The sequence below is a fragment of the Oncorhynchus mykiss genome, chromosome 14 (assembly GCF_013265735.2).
Source record: "Oncorhynchus mykiss isolate Arlee chromosome 14, USDA_OmykA_1.1, whole genome shotgun sequence".
NCBI lineage: Eukaryota > Metazoa > Chordata > Actinopteri > Salmoniformes > Salmonidae > Oncorhynchus > Oncorhynchus mykiss.
The window spans coordinates 42,624,705-42,647,719 of NC_048578.1; the positions used below are offsets into that span (position 1 = coordinate 42,624,705).

The following is a 23,015-nucleotide window of genomic DNA, read 5'->3' on the forward strand; positions in this document are numbered from 1 at the left end:
GCACAGAGAAGCTCCATCCATAAAAGTGTACGTGATGCACTATGTAAACCTCCTTCACTATGTAAACCTCCTTCACTGTGTAAACCTCCTTCAATATGTCAACCTCCTTCACTATGTAAACCTCCTTCACTGTGTAAACCTCCTTCACTATGTAAACCTCCTTCACTATGTAAACCTCCTTCACTGTGTAAACCTCCTTCACTATGTAAACCTCCTTCACTGTGTAAACCTCCTTCACTGTGTAAACCTCCTTCACTATGTAAACCTCCTTCACTGTGTAAACCTCCTTCACTATGTAAACCTCCTTCACTATGTAAACCTCCTTCACTATGTAAACCTCCTTCACTATGTAAACCTCCTTCACTGTGTAAACCTCCTTCACTGTGTAAACCTCCTTCACTATGTAAACCTCCTTCACTATGTAAACCTCCTTCACTATGTAAACCTCCTTCACTGTGGTAGTCTGCTTCGTGTGATGCTAGCATATTATCCAGGGCCAATGGTTGGATTGGCTTTACTGTCCTGACTCGTGCTCTCTCCTCCCTGTGTATATCCCCCATCCCCAGGTGAGCTGGGCTCTCTGGAACTCTACATCTTATGATTTAAAAGGTTGAAAATAAAGTCTCATGAATACATTTTTATTAATGTACAGTGCCAGCCAAAACTCATTCCAGGGTTTTTCTTTATTTTTACTATTTTCTACATTGTGGAATAATAGTGAAGACATCAAAACTATGAAATAACACATATGGAATCATGTAGTAACCAAAATATATTTTATATTTGAGATTCTTCAAAGTAGCCACCCTTTGCCTTGATGACAGCTTTGCATTATCTTGACAGGTGTCTCATCTAAAATATGCACAGAACAAAAAATATAATTGCAACATGGTCCTGTGTGGCTCAGTTGGTAGAGCATGGCACTTGCAACGCCATGGTTGTGGGATTGATTCAAAAAGTATGAAAAAAAAAAGTATGAAAATGTCTCACTCTGTCACAACTTCCACCTTCCTGTTCGGGCAACGCTCGGCAGTCATCGTCACCGGTCTTCTAGCTGCCACCTTTTCCCTTTTCTGTTGGTTATGTCTTATTGGTTTCACCTGTTCCTCGTTTGGGGTTTGGTTTAAGCCTTGTATGCCCGCCTGCTGTGGAGGGTATAGTTTGTATTTTTTTCCGTGCTGTTTGGGTCCTGTTTTGGGACGGTCATTTATTCGCCTGTTGTTTTGGCATGACTATTTATCACTGGAATAAATCAGTGTAATGTTCGTCGTCCTCGTCTGAGGAGTATGAAGGATCGGAGGACCAATGTGAGAATGCTGTTCATCGACTACAGCTCGGCATTTAACACCATAGTGCCCTCCAAGCTCGTCATCAAGCTCGAGACCCTGGGTCTCGACCCCGCCCTGTGCAACTGGGTACTGGACTTCCTGACGGGCCACCCCCAGGTGGTGAGGGTAGGCAACAACATTTCCACCCCGCTGATCCTCAACACTGGGGCCCCACAAGGGTGCGTTCTGAGCCCTCTCCTGTACTCCCTGTTCACCCACGACTGCGGGGCCACGCACGCCTCCAACTCAATCATCAAGTTTGCGGACGACAGTGGTAGGCTTGATTACCAACAACGACGAGACGGCCTACAGGGAGGAGGTGAGGGGCCTCGGAGTGTGGTGTCAGGAAAATAACCTCACACTCAACGTCAACAAAACTAAGGAGATGATTGTGGACTTCAGGAAACAGCAGAGGGAACACCCCCCTATCCACATCAATGGAACAGTAGTGGAGAGGGTAGTAAGTTTTAAGTTCCTCGGCGTACACATCACAGACAAACTGAATTGGTCCACCCACACAGACAGCATCGTGAAGAAGGCGCAGCAGCGCCTCTTCAACCTCAGGAGGCTGAAGAAATTCGGTTTGTCACCAAAAGCACTCACAAACTTCTACAGATGCACAATCGAGAGCATCCTGTCGGGCTGTATCACCGCCTGGTACGACAACTGCTCCGCCCACAACCGTAAGGCTCTCCAGAGGGTAGTGAGGTCTGCACAACGCATCACCGGGGGCAAACTACCTGCCCTCCAGGACACCTACACCACCCGATGTCACAGGAAGGCCATAAAGATCATCAAGGACAACAACCACCCGAGCCACTGCCTGTTCACCCCGCTATCATCCAGAAGGCGAGGTCAGTACAGGTGCATCAAAGCTGGGACCGAGAGACTGAAAAACAGCTTCTATCTCAAGGCCATCAGACTGTTAAACAGCCACCACTAACATTGAGTGGCTGCTGCCAACACACTGACTCAACTCCAGCCACTTTAATAATGGGAATTGATGGGAAATGATGTAAAATATATCACTAGCCACTTTAAACAATGCTACCTAATATAATGTTTACATACCCTACATTATTCATCTCATATGTATATGTACATACTGTACTCTATATCATCTACTGTATCCTTATGTAATACATGTATCACTAGCCACTTTAAACTATGCCACTTTGTTTACATACTCATCTCATATGTATATACTGCACTCAATACCATCTACTGTATCTTGCCTATGCCGCTCTGTACCATCACTCATTCATATATCTTTATGTACATATTCTTTATCCCCTTACACTTGTGTGTATAAGGTAGTAGTTTTGGAATTGTTAGCTAGATTACTTGTTGATTATTACTGCATTGTCGGAACTAGAAGCACAAGCATTTCGCTACACTCGCATTAACATCTGCTGACCATGTGTATGTGACAAATAAAATTTGATTTGATTTGAATAGACTGGGAGTCAGTATCAGACCCCAGAATTGACTGGGAGGCAATATCACACCCCAGAATAGACTGGGGGCAGTATCAGACCCCAGAATAGACTGGGAGTCAGTATCAGACCCCAGAATAGACTGGGGGGCAGTATCAGACCACAGAATACACTGGGAGTCAGTATCAGACCCCAATATAGATTTGGAGGCAGTATCAGACCCCAGAATAGATGTGGAGGCAGTATCAGACCCCAGAATAGATTAGGAGGCAGTATCAGACCCCAGAATAGATTTGGAGGCAGTATCAGACCCCAGAATAGACTGGGAGGCAGAATCAGACCCCAGAATAGACTGGGAGGCAGAATCAGACCCCAGAATAGACTGGGAGTCAGTATCAGACCCCAGAATAGACTGGGAGGCAATATCACACCCCAGAATAGACTGGGGGGCAGTATCAGACCCCAGAATAGACTGGGAGTCAGTATCAGACCCCAGAATAGACTTGGAGGCAGTATCAGACCCCAGAATAGACTGGGAGTCAGTATCAGACCCCAGAATAGATTTGGAGGCAGTATCAGACCCCATAATAGATTTGGAGGCAGTATCACACCCCAGAATAGACTGGGGGGCAGTATCAGACCCCAGAATAGACTGGGAGTCAGTATCAGACCCCAGAATAGACTTGGAGGCAGTATCAGACCCTAGAATAGACTGGGAGTCAGTATCAGACCCCAGAATAGATTTGGAGGCAGTATCAGATCCCAGAATAGATTTGGAGGAAGTATCAGACCCCAGAATAGATTTGGAGGCAGTATCAGACCCCAGAATAGACTTGGAGGCAGTATCAGACCCCAGAATAGACTGGGAGTCAGTATCAGACCCCAGAATAGATTTGGAGGCAGTATCAGACCCCAGAATAGATTTGGAGGCAGTATCACACCCCAGAATAGACTGGGAGGCAGAATCAGACCCCAGAATAGACTGGGAGTCAGTATCAGACCCCAGAATAGACTGGGAGGCAATATCACACCGCAGAATAGACTGGGGGGCAGTATCAGACCCCAGAATAGACTGGGAGTCAGTATCAGACCCCATAATAGACTGGGAGGCAGTATCAGACCCCAGAATAGACTGGGAGTCAGTATCAGACCCCAGAATAGATTTGGAGGCAGTATCAGACCCCAGAATAGACTGGGAGGCAGAATCAGACCCCAGAATAGACTGGGAGGCAGAATCAGACCCCAGAATAGATTTGGAGGCAGTATCAGACCCCAGAATAGACTGGGAGTCAGTTTCAGACCCCAGAATAGACTGGGAGGCAGAATCAGACCCCAGAATAGACTGGGAGGCAGTATCAGACCCCAGAATAGACTGGGAGTCAGTATCAGACCCCAGAATAGACTGGGAGTCAGTATCAGATCCCAGAATAGACTGGGGGGCAGTATCAGACCCCAGAATAGACTGGGGGGCAGTATCAGACCCCAGAGTTGTCTGGGTGTCCATCTCATTGTTTCCATACCTCATCGTTTGGGATGTCAATGAGACCTTCATCAGGGATACAATACGTTTAGTTAACAAGTCTTTACCTAGCAAGGTAAATGGTAGAATGGGTGGATACAGAATATCATGTTCAACATTCATTGTTCCAATTGAACAAGGAATGGGTTTTGTTTAAAAATATATTACCAGGGTGGAGGAAATCCGGTAAGCGTTTAAAATGTTATTGGTTAAGGGAAGGTCAAGTCCAATACCTCTACCAAAATCAGATGTAGTGTCTATACCAACCTAGGAATGTCTTTCCCCTGAATGTTTACCATAACGGTCTCCTTTCCCCTGAATGTTTACCATAAGGGTCTCCTTTCCCCTGTATGTTTACCATAACAATCTCCTTTCCCCTGAATGTTTACCATAATGATCTCCTTCACCATAACGGCCTCCTTTCCCCTGAATGTTTACCATAACGGTCTCCTTTCCCCTGTATGTTTACAATGACGGTCTCATTTTCCCTGAATGTTTACCATAATGATCTCCTTTACCATAAAGGTCTCCTTTCCCCTGTATGTTTACCATAACGGTCTCCTTTCCCCTGTATGTTTACCATAACGGTCTCCTTTCCCCTGTATGTTTACCATAACGGTCTCCTTTCCCCTGTATGTTTACCATAACGGTCTCCTTTCCCCTGTATGTTTACAATGACGGTCTCCTTTACCATAACGGTCTCCTTTCCCCTGTATGTTTACAATGACGATCTCCTTTACCATAAAGGTCTCCTTTCCCCTGTATATTTACCATAATGGTCTCCTTTCCCCTGTATGTTTACAATGACGGTCTCCTTTCCCCTGAATGTTTACCATAACGGTCTCCTTTCCCCTGAATGTTTACCATAATGATCTCCTTTACCATAAAGGTCTCCTTTCCCCTGTATGTTTACCACAACGGTCTCCTTTGCCCTGTATATTTACCATAATGAACTCCTTTCCCCTGTATGTTTACCATAATGATCTCCTTTCCCCTGTATATTTACCATAATGAACTCCTTTCCCCTGTATGTTTACCATAATGATCTCCTTTCCCCTGTATGTTTACCATAACGGTCTCCTTTCCCCTGTATGTTTACCATAACGGTCTCCTTTCCCTTCTGAATATTTACCATAATGATCTCCTTCACCATAAAGGTCTCCTTTCCCCTGTATGTTTACCATAACGGCCTCCTTTCCCCTGAATGTTTACCATAATGATCTCCTTTACCATAACGGTCTCCTTTCCCCTGTATGTTTACCATAACGGCCTCCTTTCCCCTGTATGTTTACCATAACGGTCTCCTTTCCCCTGAATGTTTACCACAACGGTCTCCTTTACCATAAAGATCTCCTTTCCCCTGAATGTTTACCATAACGGTCTCCTTTACCATAAAGATCTCCTTTCCCCTGTATGTTTACCATAACGGTCTCCTTTCCCCTGAATGTTTACCATAACGGCCTCCTTTCCCCTGTATGTTTACCACAACGGTCTCCTTTCCCCTGAATGTTTACCATAACGGCCTCCTTTCCCCTGTATGTTTACCATAACGGTCTCCTTTCCCCTGAATGTTTACCACAACGGTCTCCTTTACCATAAAGATCTCCTTTCCCCTGAATGTTTACCATAACGGTCTCCTTTACCATAAAGATCTCCTTTCCCCTGTATGTTTACCATAACGGTCTCCTTTCCCCTGAATGTTTAACATAACGGCCTCCTTTCCCCTGTATGTTTACCATAACGGTCTCCTTTACCCTGAATGTTTACCACAACGGTCTCCTTTACCATAAAGATCTCCTTTCCCCTGAATGTTTACCATAACGGTCTCCTTTACCATAAAGATCTCCTTTCCCCTGAATGTTTACCACAACGGTCTTCTTTACCATAAAGATCTCCTTTCCCCTGAATGTTTACCACAACGGTCTCCTTTACCATAAAGATCTCCTTTCCCCTGAATGTTTACCATAATGATCTCCTTTCCCCTGAATGTTTACCACAACGGTCTCCTTTCCCCTGAATGTTTACCATAACGGTCTCCTTTCCCCTGAATGTTTACCACAACGGTCTCCTTTACCATAAAGATCTCCTTTCCCCTAAATGTTTACCATAACGGTCTCCTTTCCCCTGAATGTTTACCACAACGGTCTCCTTTACCATAAAGATCTCCTTTCCCCTGAATGTTTACCATAACGGTCTCCTTTACCATAAAGATCTCCTTTCCCCTGTATGTTTACCATAACGGTCTCCTTTCCCCTGAATGTTTACCATAACGGCCTCCTTTCCCCTGTATGTTTACCATAACGGTCTCCTTTACCCTGAATGTTTACCACAACGGTCTCCTTTACCATAAAGATCTCCTTTCCCCTGAATGTTTACCATAACGGTCTCCTTTACCATAAAGATCTCCTTTCCCCTGAATGTTTACCACAACGGTCTCCTTTACCATAAAGATCTCCTTTCCCCTGAATGTTTACCACAACGGTCTCCTTCACCATAAAGGTCTCCTTTCCCCTGTATGTTTACCATAACGGCCTCCTTTCCCCTGAATGTTTACCATAATGATCTCCTTTACCATAACGGTCTCCTTTCCCCTGTATGTTTACCATAACGGCCTCCTTTCCCCTGTATGTTTACCATAACGGTCTCCTTTCCCCTGAATGTTTACCACAACGGTCTCCTTTACCATAAAGATCTCCTTTCCCCTGAATGTTTACCATAACGGTCTCCTTTACCATAAAGATCTCCTTTCCCCTGTATGTTTACCATAACGGTCTCCTTTCCCCTGAATGTTTACCATAACGGCCTCCTTTCCCCTGTATGTTTACCACAACGGTCTCCTTTCCCCTGAATGTTTACCATAACGGCCTCCTTTCCCCTGTATGTTTACCATAACGGTCTCCTTTCCCCTGAATGTTTACCACAACGGTCTCCTTTACCATAAAGATCTCCTTTCCCCTGTATGTTTACCATAACGGTCTCCTTTCCCCTGAATGTTTACCATAACGGCCTCCTTTCCCCTGTATGTTTACCATAACGGTCTCCTTTACCCTGAATGTTTACCACAACGGTCTCCTTTACCATAAAGATCTCCTTTCCCCTGAATGTTTACCATAACGGTCTCCTTTACCATAAAGATCTCCTTTCCCCTGAATGTTTACCACAACGGTCTCCTTTACCATAAAGATCTCCTTTCCCCTGAATGTTTACCACAACGGTCTCCTTTACCATAAAGATCTCCTTTCCCCTGAATGTTTACCACAACGGTCTCCTTTACCATAAAGATCTCCTTTCCCCTGAATGTTTACCATAATGATCTCCTTTCCCCTGAATGTTTACCATAATGATCTCCTTTCCCCTGAATGTTTACCATAATGGTCTCTTATATTATATTATATAAACTACATCCATTGTGTGTCGATGCCTTTGTACAGACCTCACTGATGTGATTTGTCTTGTGTCTGTCTACAGAATGAGTGACTAACCGACCCTAACCAGCCTGGGGACTAACCGACCCTAACCATCCTGGGGACTAACCGACCCTAACCAGCCTGAGGACTAACCGACCCTAACCAACCTGGGGACTAACCGACCCTAACCATCCTGGGGACTAACCGACCCTAACCAGCCTGAGGACTAACTGACCCTAACCAGCCTGGGGAGTAACCGACCCTAACCAGCCTGAGGATTAACCGACCCTAACCAGCCTGGGGACTAACCGACCCTCACCAGCCTGAAGACTAACCGACCCTAACCAGCCTGAGGACTAACCAACCCTAACTATTACTAGCCTGTTCAACCTGCCTGGGTACTAACCGACCCTAACCAGCCTGGGGAGTAACCAACCCTAACCAGCCTGAGGACTAACCGACCCTAACCAGCCTGGGGAGTAACCGACCCTAACCAGCCTGAGGATTAACCGACCCTAACCGACCCTAACCAGCCTGGGGACTAACCAACCCTCACCAGCCTGAGGACTAACCGACCCTAACCAGCCTGAGGACTAACCGACCCTAACCAGCCTGAGGACTAACCGACCCTAACTATTACTAGCCTGTTCAACCTGCCTGGGTACTAACCGACCCTAACCAGCCTGGGGAGTAACCAACCCTAACCAGCCTGAGGACTAACCGACCCTAACCAGATGTAGTCTGAATGGTGCGTGTTCTACAGCATCCAGTGTGTGATGACTGAGGTACTGTTAACTCTGTAGGGTGTTGGAGCGTTATAATGACTGTTAACTCTGTAGGGTGTTGGAGCGTTATACAGACTGTTAACTCTGTAGGGTGTTGGAGCGTTATACAGACTGTTAACTCTGTAGGGTGTTGGAGCGTTATACAGACTGTTAACTCTGTAGGGTGTTGGAGCGTTATATAGACTGTTAACTCTGTAGGGTGTTGGAGCGTTATACAGACTGTTAACTCTGTAGGGTGTTGGAGCGTTATACAGACTGTTAACTCTGTAGGGTGTTGGAGCGTTATATAGACTGTTAACTCTGTAGGGTGTTGGAGCGTTATACAGACTGTTAACTCTGTAGGGTGTTGGAGCGTTATACAGACTGTTAACTCTGTAGGGTGTTGGAGCGTTATACAGACTGTTAACTCTGTAGGGTGTTGGAGCGTTATACAGACTGTTAACTCTGTAGGGTGTTGGAGCGTTCTTCAAGTCATCATGGAGACACTTCCCTCCCTTCCACATATGAAGCTGCTAACACAACATTCAGAGTGGAACACAGAACACAGGGTGTTGGAGCGTTCTTCAGACTGTTAACTCTGTAGGGTGTTGGAGCGTTATACAGACTGTTAACTCTGTAGGGTGTTGGAGCGTTATACAGACTGTTAACTCTGTAGGGTGTTGGAGCGTTATACAGACTGTTAACTCTGTAGGGTGTTGGAGCGTCCTTCAGACTGTTAACTCTGTAGGGTGTTGGAGTGTTATACAGACTGTTAACTCTGTAGGGTGTTGGAGCGTTCTTCAGACTGTTAACTCTGTAGGGTGTTGGAGCGTTATACAGACTGTTAACTCTGTAGGGTGTTGGAGCGTTATACAGACTGTTAACTCTGTAGGGTGTTGGAGCGTTATACAGACTGTTAACTCTGTAGGGTGTTGGAGCGTTATACAGACTGTTAACTCTGCAGGGTGTTGGAGCGTTATACAGACTGTTAACTCTGTAGGGTGTTGGAGCGTTATACAGACTGTTAACTCTGTAGGGTGTTGGAGCGTTATACAGACTTAACTCTGCAGGGTGTTGGAGCGTTATACAGACTGTTAACTCTGTAGGGTGTTGGAGCGTTCTTCAGACTGTTAACTCTGTAGGGTGTTGGAGCGTTATACAGACTGTTAACTCTGTAGGGTGTTGGAGCGTCCTTCAGACTGTTAACTCTGTAGGGTGTTGGAGCGTTCTTCAAGTCATCATGGAGACACTTCCCTCCCTTCCACATATGAAGCTGCTAACACAACATTCAGAGTGGAACACAGAACACATCCTGAAGATGTTTTCCAATTAAACTAAGATACTGACAGAACTAATGGTCTTCATGACTTTTCATTGACTTGAAGGCTGTATGTATCATCTCTCTGTGTGGCCATATCATTTGACATTTAGAAAACCTATCCTGTAGAAATCAAGGCAGAAGAATGAGTTAGTTTATTATTATGAGTTTATTTTTATATTTACAGGGACAGGGCACATTAATCAACGGTTCAGTAAAAGTGATGGTTTTAGCCAGTCGGCTCATTTTAATCTGCAGTTCCAAATGTGGATGTAGAATAATTAAATCATTCCATGATTATAAACCATATGATGCAGGAAGCAAACAAGCCATGTCACAGTGCATTACATTATAATGTATATGATTAACTGAAAGACACAAACGGTGGAGGTGAATCAGAGGTGGTCAGGGTTCAGAGGTGACAGAGGAGAGGTCAGGGTTCAGAGGTGGCAGAGAGGAGGTGGTCAGGGTTCAGAGGTGGCAGAGAGGAGGTGGTCAGGGTTCAGAGGTGACAGAGGAGAGGTCAGGGGGTCATTCAGGGAGTATTCAGACCCCTTCCCTTTTTCCACGTTGCCTTATTCTAAAATGGATTAAAAAATAAATTAAAAATGTCCTCAATCTACACACATTACCCCATAGTGACAGATTTTGCTAAACAATTTACAAATAATAAAACATGACATTTACATGAAGTATTCAGACTCGTTGCTATGCGACTCCAAGTTGAGTTCAGGTGCTTCCTGTTTCTATTGATCATCCTTGAGATGTTTCTACAACTGTGGTAGTCCACCTGTGGTAAATTCAATTGATTGGACATGATTTGGAAAGAAATACACCTGTCTATATAAGGTCCCACAGTTGACAGTGTATGTCAGAGCAAAAACCAAGCCATGAGGTCAAAGGAATTGTCGTGGAGCTCCGAGACGGGATTTTGTCAAGGTACAGATCTGGGGAAGGTTAGCAAAAAATGTCTGCAGCATTGAAGGTCCCCAAGAACACAGTGGCCTCCATCATTCTTAAATGGAAGAAGTTTGGAAACACCGAGATTCTTCCCAGAGCTGGCCGCCTGGCCAAACTGAGCAATCGGGGGAGAAGGGACTTGGTAAGCGAGGATGGTCCCTCTGACAGAGCTCCAGAGTTCCTCTGTGGAGATGGGAGAACCTTCCAGAAAGACAACCAGCTCTGCAGCACTCCACCAATCAGACCTTTATGGTAGAGTGGCCAGACGGAAGCCACTCCTCAGTAAAAGGCACATGACAGCCTGCGTGGAGTTTGCAAAAAGGCACCTAAAGGACTCTGGCAATAAGAAACAAGGTTCTCTGGTCTGATGAAACCAAAATTGAACTCTTTGGCCTGTATGCCAAGGCCTGAATCCCTACGGTGAAGCATGGTGGTGGTAGCAGCATCATGCTGTGGGGATGTTTTTCAGCAGCAGGGACTGGGAGACTAATCAGGATCGATTGAAAGATGAACGGAGCAAAGTACAGAGATCTCATTGATGAAAACCTGCTCCAGAGCGCTCAGGACTTCAGACTGGGGTGAAGGTTCACCTTCCAACAGGACATTGACACTAAGCACACAGCCAAGACAATGCAGGTCTGGCTTTGGGACAAGTCTCTGAATGTCCTGGAGTGGCCCATCTCTGGAGAGACCTGAAAATAGCTGTGCAGCAACGCTCCCCATCCAACCTGACAGAGCTTGAGAGGATCTGCAGGGAAGATTGAGAGAAAATGCCCCAAATACCCCAAATACAGGCGTGCCAAGCTTGTAGAGTCATACCCAAGAAGACTTGAGGTTGTAATCGCTGCCAAAGGTGCTTCAACAAAGTACTGAGTAAAGGGTCTGAATACTTATGTAAATGTGATCTATTTTTTGATTTTATACATTTGCTAAAAATAAAAATATGTTTTTCATTTGTCATTATGGGGTATCGAGTCATTATGGGGTATCGAGTCATTAAGGGGTATCGAGTCATTAAGGGGTATCGAGTCATTAAGGGGTATCGAGTCATTAAGGGGTATCGAGTCATTATGGGGTATCGAGTCATTATGGGGTATCGAGTCATTAAGGGGTATCGAGTCATTAAGGGGTATCGAGTCATTATGGGGTATCATTATGGGGTATCGAGTCATTATGGGGTATCGAGTCATTAAGGGGTATCGAGTCATTAAGGGGTATTGAGTCATTAAGGGGTATCGAGTCATTAAGGGGTATTGAGTCATTATGGGGTATCGAGTCATTATGGGGTATTGTGTGTAGTTTGATGAGGGGATAACAACAATTGAATCCATTTTAGAATAAGGCTGTAACGTAACAAAATGTGGACATAGTCAAGGGGTCTGAATACTTTCTGAATGCACTGTAGAACAGACCTGCTTCTCTGACATGTAGAGTAATGAAGCATGTCAGTTCTATTCAAGACATTTCTGTCAGTACGTTAAGCCTTTCCAACTGCGTGCCAGGTCCCACGGTCAAGACATTTCTGTCAGTACGTTAAGCCTTTCCAACTGCGTGCCAGGTCCCACGGTCAAGCTCAGCTCTGTACAGTACTACTGCAGTACTACAAGAGCAAAACTATAGTACCGTACTCCTGAGTCAAGGCCAGGGGGCTGAACCAGAATGGAGGCTGTGGATGAGAGGCTGAACTGAAGCGCCCTATCAGAGTAAGGGAAGGGTCAGCCTATCATAGCAGAGGGGAAGGAGTAGCATATCAGAGAAGAGGGATATGGTTATTTCATGCCATTAAATACTGTCTATTGATTTGTAACATCAGACTCGTTAGTGCAATCAATCTTTTTTTAATCTAATTTCATGTAACAACTGAACAGAGAGACATTGTGTCTAGACAATAACTAAACAAGCCATCACAGCAGAGTGTGTATAGAACAGGGGAGATACACCTGTAATGTACCATGTCCTGATCTCCATGGTGATATGACATTACAGGTGTAGTTTAGTATCACTAGCACTGACTGGGTAGCTACACAGAGACAGACATCTAAATGTCTCTGTCTGGGTACAGACTGACCCTGACAGGGTAGCTACACAGATACAGACATCTAAATGTCTCTGTCTGGGTACAGACTGACCCTGACAGGGTAGCTACACAGAGACAGACAGCTACACAGAGACAGACAGCTACACAGAGACAGACATCTAAATGTCTCTGTCTGGGTACAGACTGACCCTGACAGCGTAGCTACACAGAGACAGACAGCTACAGAGACAGACAGATACACAGAGACAGCAATGGTTCCCATGCCCCCCCCCAATTATTGGTTTGTTTTTAAATGGAACTCGTCCGTCTTTAAACTTTAAAGTTGCAATAATAGAACCCACAAGGTATCTAATTGGGTAGTACATCATCAGTTCCTCTTGTCATGTCAGCTAACGACCTTACAGAGATGTTAAATACTGGTCAGACATGTCCAGATCAGCTAACGACCTTACAGAGATGTTAAATACTGGTCAGACATGTCCAGATCAGCTAACGACCTTACAGAGATGTTAAATACTGGTCAGACATGTCCAGATCAGCTAACGACCTTACAGAGATGTTAAATACTGGTCAGACATGTCCAGATCAGCTAACGACCTTACAGAGATGTTAAATACTGGTCAGACATGTCCAGATCAGCTAACGACCTTACAGAGATGTTAAATACTGGTCAGACATGCCCAGATCAGCTAACGACCTTACAGAGATGTTAAATACTGGTCAGACATGCCCAGATCAGCTAACGACCTTACAGAGATGTTAAATACTGGTCAGACATGTCCAGATCAGCTAACGACCTTACAGAGATGTTAAATACTGGTCAGACATGCCCAGATCAGCTAACGACCTTACAGAGATGTTAAATACTGGTCAGACATGTCCATGTCAGCTAACGACCTTACAGAGATGTTAAATACTGGTCAGACATGCCCAGATCAGCTAACGACCTTACAGAGATGTTAAATACTGGTCAGACATGCCCAGATCAGCTAACGACCTTACAGAGATGTTAAATACTGGTCAGACATGTCCATGTCAGCTAACGACCTTACAGAGATGTTAAATACTGGTCAGACATGTCCAGATCAGCTAACGACCTTACAGAGATGTTAAATACTGGTCAGACATGCCCAGATCAGCTAACGACCTTACAGAGATGTTAAATACTGGTCAGACATGTCCAGATCAGCTAACGACCTTACAGAGATGTTAAATACTGGTCAGACATGCCCAGATCAGCTAACGACCTTACAGAGATGTTAAATACTGGTCAGACATGTCCATGTCAGCTAACGTCTTTTAATTTAGTTTTTTTAGCCCATAGTTTTTTTTAGCCCAATACACATTAGACATGGCAAAAATGTATAGAATTGCAAAAAATGTTGCTTTAAAACTGAAACATTTATTTTGCGCCCCATGACAAAATGTGTAGAATTGCAGGAAATAAGCTTAAAAACCTGCAACATGTCCTCTCCACCAACAAGAGGGGTGTGAACAGTGTGTCATGAACAGTGCTGTACCAATAGAAATAGACACAGTGCGGTGCGCGTGCCGGGGGAGGCGTGGGATGTTCTCCAATGCTGGAAGGGGGCCCCAGGGTAATAACCATTTGGTAAACCCTACTCCAGATTATCAGTCTGTTTTCTAGGCTTGTAGAGCCCTGGATGAGAGGGCCGTGGACTGGAGAACAGCTGTTTGTTAGGCTTGTAGAGCCCTGGATGAGAGGGCCGTGGACTGGAGAACAGCTGTTTGTTAGGCTTGTAGAGCCCTGGATGAGAGGGCCGTGGACTGGAGAACAGCTGTTTGTTAGGCTTGTAGAGCCCTGGATGAGAGGGCCGTGGACTGGAGAACAGCTGTTTGTTAGGCTTGTAGAGCCCTGGATGAGAGGGCCGTGGACTGGAGAACAGCTGTTTGTTAGGCTTGTAGAGCCCTGGATGAGAGGGCCGTGGACTGGAGAACAGCTGTTTGTTAGGCTTGTAGAGCCCTGGATGAGGGGGCCGTGGACTGGAGAACAGCTGTTTGTTAGGCTTGTAGAGCCCTGGATGAGAGAGCCATGGACTGGAGAACAGCTGTTTGTTAGGCTTGTAGAGCCCTGGATGAGAGGGCCATGGACTGGAGAACAGTATGGAGGACAGCTGGACTGGACAGTGGACTGAATTCTACAATATTTTAAAGCTGCATATCCAACAATCGTTTGTCTTTGGACAGATAAACACACCTCATTATCTTGTTAAGGAACAGAAAGCAAGACAATCACAACGTTGTTAAATCTCCACTGTCTGGATGCCTTGTTGTGTCACCATTCTGTCCAATAGAGGACCTCTCCTCCTTGCTGACTGGAAGACAAGAGGGAGGAGAGGAGAGCGATTTCTTTTTTGTGGGTCCGCTGTCGTCTTCTCTTGCACCCTCTTTTCCTCCCCCTCTCTCCTCGTTCTCCCCCTCTCTTATTTCCTGATGCAGTTGGGCCAGCTGAGTCCTCCGCAGGCTGCAGACACAACTACATACAGGACCACCTGACGAGAACACACCACATAGTTCAGACTATTACACACACACACACACACGGAGGGGTGAACAGACAGACAGTACCTACCAGTGACACCACCACTACGACAACAGTCAGTTTGAGGTTCTTCATACACATGGCTCTGGCCAGGTTACGGCTGGTGGTCTTAAAACTCACAGACTGGAGGAGAGAGGAAGTTAGTGACGCTCTGAGCCGGGTTATAGGAACAGTAGTAGTAGGATAGTTGAGTAATTGTAGTAGATTAGAATGTAACTCACTGAGCCGACCAGGTTCTCCGTTTTATCAATCAGCAACTCCAACTTCTCTCCCCTCTGAGCCACCAAGTCTGTAGGAAACACAGAGTAAACACAAGACACTCAAATAAATCCTCAGACCCTAGACACTTCTCCCCTAGCCCCTAATTCAGCGGTAGTGGTGGATGTAGGAGTGGAGTCTTATCTCACCGATGTTGCGTACCATGATGCCTTTCAGGTCGTCAACCTGCATCTGAGTCTCAGCCAGGCGATCTGATGGAGGAGAGGAATGGTGCTTCTAGAGAGAGAGAAGGAGAGAGAGAGAGAGAGAGAGAAGGAGAGACAGAGAAGGAGAGAGAGACAGAGAGAGAGAGAGACAGAGAGAGAGAGAGAGAGAGAGAAGGAGAGAGGGAGGGAGAGGGAAGGAGGGAGAAGGAGAGAGAGGGAGAAGGAGAGTGAAGTAGAGACACAGGGAGGGAGAGATAAGGAGACACAGGGAGGGAGAGATAAGGAGACACAGGGAGGGAGAGAGAGGGGATCAGTGGTATGGTGTTCATGTGACTGAAGGTAAACAGACTGTCCTCACAAACGCAAATGGAGTGTGTGTGTAGTGTGTGTTTGTGCCTGTGTGTGTGTTTTCAGTGGTGTGGTCATGCGCTCAGAGTTCCCCCAGAGGCAGAGTTGTCATGCTCCCCTCACGAGCCCCTCCTTACACGCTAACCCGTCCTCCAGCCATAATCCTTTCAGCCCAGGCCCCTACTCTGGCCCCTGCCCAGGCCCCTGCTCTGGCCCCTTCCCAGGCCCCTGCCCAGGCCCCTGCTCTGGCCCCTTCCCAGGCCCCTGCCCAGGCCCCTGCTCTGGCCCCTTCCCCGGCCCCTGCCCAGGCCCCGGCTCTGGCCCCTTCTCTGGCCCCTGCTCTGGCCCCTTCCCAGGGCCCCTGCCCAGGCCCCTGTTCTGGCCCCTGCTCTGGCCCCTTCCCAGGGCCCTTCCCAGGCCCCTGCTCTGGCCCCTGCCCAGGCCCCGGCTCTGGCCCCTTCCCAGGCCCCTTCCCAGGCCCCTGCCCAGGCCCCTGCTCTGGCCTCTTTGAGCTGACGGTGTGTTCCTCATCTCTCCTGCCACTACTGATTGGCATTCCGAGTCTTGTCTTTGTCTCCCAAATGACTCTTTGTTTAGTAGCTCTTCACATGTCTCTAAAACCATGTGGATTAGCTCATCTCTGACTTCTGTGATCGAAAAAACCTTGGTTTCATGCATGTTAACATCAGAATCCTCCTCCCTAAGTTTGTTTTACTCACTGCTTTAGCATACTCCGCCAACCCTGATGTCCTTGCCGTGTCTGAATCCTGGCTTAAGAAGGCCACCAACAAGATATAACTGCCAAAGGGTAGGAGTTAGCCTGCAAAGTTCTGTCATACTTTCCAGGTCTATACCCAAACAGTTTGAACTTCTAATTTTAAAAATTAATCTCCCCAGAAATAAGTCTCTCACTGTTGCCGCCTGCTACCGACCCCCCTCTGCTCCCAGCTGTGCCCTGGACACCATTTGTGAATTGATCGCCCCCCATCTAGATTCAGAGTTTGTTCTGTTAGGTGACCTAAACTGGGACATGCTTAACACCCTCATAGACATTATCTTGACCAACTGGCCCTCCATATACACCTCTGCAGTTTTCAATCAGGATCTCAGCCATCACTGCCTCATTGCCTGTATCCGCTATGGGTCCGCGGTCAAACGACCTTCACTCATCGCTGCCAAACGCTCCCTAAAACACTTCTGCGAACAGGTCTTTCTAATCGACTTGGCCCGGGTATTCTGGAAGGATATTGACCTGATCCCATCAGGTCGAGGATGCCTGGTCATTCTTTAAAAGTAACTTCCCCGTTGAAAAATGCAGAACTAAGAACAGATATAGTCCTTGGTTCACTCCAGACCTGACTGCCCTCGACCAGCACAAAAACATCCTGTGGCGGACTGTAATAGTCCCCGCGATATGCAACTGTTCAGGGAAGTCAGGAACCAATACACAAAGTCAGTCAGGAAAGCAAAGGCTTTTTCACAAGCACAAATTCACATCCTGTAGCTCTAACTCCCAAATGTTTTGGGACACTAAAGTCCATGGAGAGCAAGAGCACCTCCTCCCAGCTGCCCACTGCACTGAGGCTAGGCGACACGGTCACCACTGATAAATCCATGATAATCGAAGATTGCAATAAGCATTTCTCAACGGCTGGCCATGCCTTCCTCCTGGCTACTCCAACCCCGGCCAACAGCTCCGCCCCCCCCCCCCCCCCCCCCGCAGCTACTCGCCCAAGCCTCTCCAGCTTCTCCTTCACCCAAATCCAGACCGCAGATGTTCTGAAAGAGCTGCAAAACCTGGACCCGTACAAATCAGCTGGGCTTGACAATCTGGACCCTCTCTTTCTGAAACTATCCTCCACCATTGTTGCAACCCCTATTACCAGCCTGTTCAACCTCTCTTTCGGATTGTCCGAGATCCCTAAAGATTGGAAAGCTGCCGCGGTCATCCCCCTCTTCAAAGGGGTGACACTCTAGACCCAAACTGTTACAGACCTATATCCCTCCTGCCATGCCTATCTAAAGTCTTCGAAAGCCAAGTAAATAAACAGATCACTGACCATTTCGAATCCCACCGTACCTTCTCCGCTGTGCAATCCATATGCTCTACAAAATTGCTTCCAACACTCTACTCAGCAAACTGGATGCAGTTTATCACGGTGCCATCCGTTTTGTCACTAAAGCACCTTATACCACCCACCACTGCGACCTGTATGCTCTAGTCGGCTGGCCCTCACTACATATTCGTCGCCAGACCCACTGGCTCCAGGTCATCTACAAGTCTATGCTAGGTAAAGCTCCGCCTTACCCCAGTTCACTGGTCACGATGGCAACACCCACCCGTAGCACGCGCTCCAGCAGGTATATCTCACTGATCATCCCCAAAGCCAACACCCCATTTGGCCGCCTTTCGTTCCAGTTCTCTGCTGCCTGTGACTGGAACGAATTGCAAAAATCGCTGAAGTTGGAGACTTTTATTTCCCTCACCAACTTTAAACATCAGCTATCTGAGCAGCTAACCGATCGCTGCAGCTGTACATAGTCCATATTTACAGATGGACTATGTATATGGACAATGTTAGCCATACGTTTTATATATATATATATATATATATATGTGTAAGACAACACTTAGCACTACATTATTTACAGTCGAAGTCGGAAGTTTATATACATTAGCCAAAAACGTTTAAACTCAGTTTCTCAATTCCTGACATTTAATCCCAGTAAAAATTATCTGTTTTAGGTCAGTTAGGATCACCACTTTAGTTTAAGAATGTGAAATGTCAGAATAATAGTAGAGAGAATGATTTATTTCAGCTTTTATTTCTTTCATCACATTCCCAGTGGGTCAGAAGTTTACATACACTCAATTAGTATTTGGTAGCATTGCCTTTAAATTGTTTAACTTGGGTCAAACGTTTCGGGTAGCCTTCCACAAGCTTCCCACAATAAGTTGGGTGAATTTTGGCCCATTCCTCCTAACAGAGCTGGTGTAACTGAGTCAGGTTTGTAGGCCTCCTTGCTCTCACACACTTTTTCAGTTCTGCCCACAAACTTTCTAAAGGATTGAGGTCAAGGCTTTGTGATGGCCACTTCAATACCTTGATTTTGTTGTCCTTAAGCCATTTTGCCTTTGGAAGTATGCTTGGGGTCATTGTCCATTTGGAAGACCCATTTGAGACCAAGCTTTAACTTCCTGACTGATGTCTTGAGATGTTGCTCATGAGGCATCCCTCATGATACCATCTATTTTGTGAAGTGCACCAGTCCCTCCTGCAGCAAAGCACCCCCACAACATGATGCTGCCACCCCCATGCTTCACAGTTGGGATGGTGTTCTTCGGCTTGCAAGCCTCTCCTTTTTCCCTCCAAACATAACAATGGTCATTATGGCCAAACAGTTCTGTTTTTGTTTCATCAGACCAGAGAACATTTCTCCTAAAAGTATGATCTTTGTCCCCATGTGCAGTTGCATACCGTAGTCTAGCTTTTTTATGCCGGTTTTGGAGCAGTGGCTTCTTCCTTGCTGAGCAGCCTTTCAGGTTATGTCGATATAGGACTCATTTTACTGTGGATATAGATACTTTTGTACCCGTTTCCTCCAGCATCTTCACTTTGCTATTGTTCTGGGATTGATTTGCACTTTTCACACCAAAGTACGTTCATCTCTAGGAGACAGAATGCGTCTCCTTTTTGAGTGGTATGACGGCTGCGTGGTCCCATGGTGTTTATACTTGCTTGTACAGATGAACGTGGCACCTTCAGGCGTTTGGAATTTTCTCCCAAGGATGAAGTAGACTTGTGGATGTCTGCAATTTATTTTCTGAGGTCTTGGCTGATTTCTTTTGATTTTCCCATGATGTCAAGCAAAGAGGCACTGAGTTTAAAGGTAGGCCTTGAAATACAGCTACATGTACACCTCCAATTGACTCAAATGATGTCAATTAGCCTATCAGAAGCTCCTAAAGCAATGACATCATTTTCAGGAATTGTCCAAGCTGTTTAAAGGAACACAATACATTTGTGGAGTGAGAGTGAGAGGTCTAGCTGAAATGCAGACCTGTCAAACCCTGTCTCACAGTCTGTTCTGACCACTCACTACCATACTAACATATTACAGGGTTGGCTCTCGTCATCTGAGTAGCCAGAGTGGAGGAGAACTAACTCACCATCTGATCAGGGAGTGGAGGAGAACTAACTCACCATCTGATCAGGGAGTGTGTGTGTGTGTCTCACCATCTGAGCCATCAGAGTGGAGGAGAACTAACTCACCATCTGATCAGGTAGTGTGTGTGTGTGTCTCACCATCTGAGCCATCAGAGTGGAGGAGAACTAACTCACCATCTGATCAGTGAGTGTGTGTGTGTCTGTGTCTCACCATCTGAGCCATCAGAGTGGAGGAGAACTAACTCACCATCTGATCAGGTAGTGTGTGTGTGTGTGTGTCTCACCATCTGAGCCATCAGAGTGGAGGAGAACTAACTCACCATCTGATCAGGTAGTGTGTGTGTGTGTGTGTCTCACCATCTGAGCCATCAGAGTGGAGGAGAACTCTGAGTTCATTGCGTAGGGAAGGGCTGTCTGAGCTCTGGAGCCATACGTCGTCTGGAAACGCTTCTTCACCTCTCCCAGGAAGCTGAACGCACGTGACCGCTCAAAGTCCTAACAGACAGACAGTTAACAGACAGACAGTTAACACAGTCAGACACAACAGACAGGCAGTTAACACAGTCAGACACAACAGTTCCAACAGACCTGGCAACAGAGGGCAGTGCGTACGGCCTAGTACATCACTGGGGCCAAGATTCCTGCCATCCAGGACCTCTATACCAGGCGGTGTCAGAGGAAGGCCCTAAAAAATGTCAAGGACTCCAGCCACACTTGTCATAGACTGTTATTTCTGCTACCGCACGGCAAGCGGTTCCTGGAGCACCAAGTCTAGGTCCAAGAGGCTTCTAAACAGCTTCTACCCCCAAGCCATAAGACTCCTGAACATCTAATCAAATGGCTAACCAGACTACTTGCATTGTATTTTACACTGCTGCTACTCTCAGTTTATTATCTATGCATAGTTACTTTAACTCTACCTACATGTACATATAACCTCAATTACCTGGACTAACCGGTGCCCCGCACATTGACTCTGTACCTGTACCCCCTGTGTATATAGCCTTGCTATTGTTATTTTACTGCTGCTCTTCAATGATTAGTTATTTTAACATAAGCTCTGAGGAAGGCCTTGAGGCCGATACATAAAACATAATGAAGAGCAGTGATACTAGCAAGAGGGTTTCTTCTATTTTCTCCCAACTGTTACCATGCAACACACACACACACGGGATTGGAAATGATACAGACAATTACCTTGATGGAAGCTACAATATTAAAATCTGATCAACCCCCCCCATATAAAAATTAAATACATTTTTAAAAACTCAACCCCGACCCTCCATAAAGGACTCAACCCCGACCCCCCCCTGTAAAGGACTCAACCCCGACCCCCCCGTAAAAGACTCAACCTCGACCCCCCCCCTGTAAAGGACTCAACCCCGACCCCACCCCTGTAAAGGACTCAACCCCGACCCCCCCCCCCCCCCCTGTATAGGACTCAACCCCGACCCCCCCCCCCCCCCCCCCACCTACTACAATGTGATTTCCTGGATTTTTTTCTCTCATTTTGTCTGTCATAGTTGAAGTGTACCTATGATGAAAATTACAGGCCTCTCATCTTTTTAAGTGGGGGAATTTGCACAATTGGTGGCTGACTAAATAATGTTTTGCCCCACTGTACATTTTGGTTTGTAAACCAAAGAACACTATATACACTCGGTCTCTCAGACACACATTAAAACTAAAGCCTGTATACTCACGTCGTCAGTGATACAGAGATATATGATTCTGTCATGGCAGATGTAGTGGAAGAGATAGCTGAAGGAGAAGACAAGATACTCCGTTTGATTTAATCTTCACGGTCACACTAACAAACATACACTACAAGTAGAACAGGACTATCCAACTCCAGGCAGATATGTGTGTGGCTGTCTGAGTGTTAACCCTACCTGCCATGGCTGTAGGTGAGCTTGTTGTTCTCGGATGGTATCTTAGCTAGGATCTGTTCTGTCACCTCCAGGAAATTACCGCCACACCACGCATGCTTCGCCAGGATGGTGCTGCCGCGGGCAACCACTGCAAACAGGATCGCCATAGTTGTGGACAGGGTCAGGGAGGACAGCTGGTCAGGGGTTCACTGAGAGAGATGGAGGGATGGGTGGAGGGAGGAGAAAAGTTATGAGGAGGGAGAGGGATAGAGAGATGGTGGGTTAACATGTTTTCACCACTAAGCTAGTGGCAAAGTAGGCAACGAATAGTAGACAAGTCTACAACAACACTGTTGAGACCAACAACACTGACATGTTGTTAACTAGCTAGCTAAGGTTAGCTAACCCAGTGCACTAGCCAGCCGTCTGCCTGCCTGCCGAACATCGGGAAATATGAGCAAGAGATTCACCACCGCCAACTTTAACATTGTCGCTCTGAATAAAACTAAAGTAGCTAGTTAAGGTGGCTGGTTAGCATAAACTACAACAATGACGTTAACAAAGACTGCCGTATGCATCCTGGGTACCCACGGTTGCGATCATCATGACAAATCATAGTTAGCAATAATACGGCCATTATAAATGGTTTTGTTAGCAGTACTAAACAATAACAATTAATCATGCATACCTGCGATGCTCAGCAGTCTTCAAAACGATGTGTTTTCAACATTAAAACAACTGTTAACGTTAATCTTCTCGTCTGACTTCTGCTTTCCCAGATCCTTGATCGGAAGCTTTATCTGGTTCCACCTAGGGAAATGTGGTTTTTTGCTTCCTTACGATGAATATGCATGCAGAATGTTGAACTA

General features: G+C 46.1%; 1 protein-coding gene across 2 annotated transcripts; it reads right to left on the bottom strand.

Moving 5' to 3' along the window:
- Positions 1-12,554: 12,554 nt before the first annotated feature.
- sybl1 (synaptobrevin-like 1) lies at positions 12,555-22,999 on the bottom strand. 2 transcript variants are annotated; one of them, XR_005036023.1, is made up of 9 exons: positions 22,835-22,999; positions 22,168-22,355; positions 21,979-22,036; positions 20,633-20,770; positions 15,741-15,828; positions 15,555-15,622; positions 15,364-15,456; positions 13,218-15,283; positions 12,555-13,167 (listed from the first exon to the last, which is right to left on the bottom strand). XR_005036023.1 is itself a non-coding variant. In XM_036943608.1 (8 exons), exons 2-8 carry the CDS (start codon positions 22,311-22,313, stop codon positions 15,215-15,217), a joined length of 660 nt encoding a protein of 219 aa, XP_036799503.1. In that variant the 5' UTR covers positions 22,314-22,355; positions 22,835-22,999; the 3' UTR covers positions 12,555-15,214. The 2 variants fall into 2 exon arrangements, 1 of the variants encoding a protein (XP_036799503.1); XM_036943608.1 differs by having other exon boundaries at positions 12,555-15,283.
- Between the last annotated feature and the right edge of the window lie 16 nt (positions 23,000-23,015).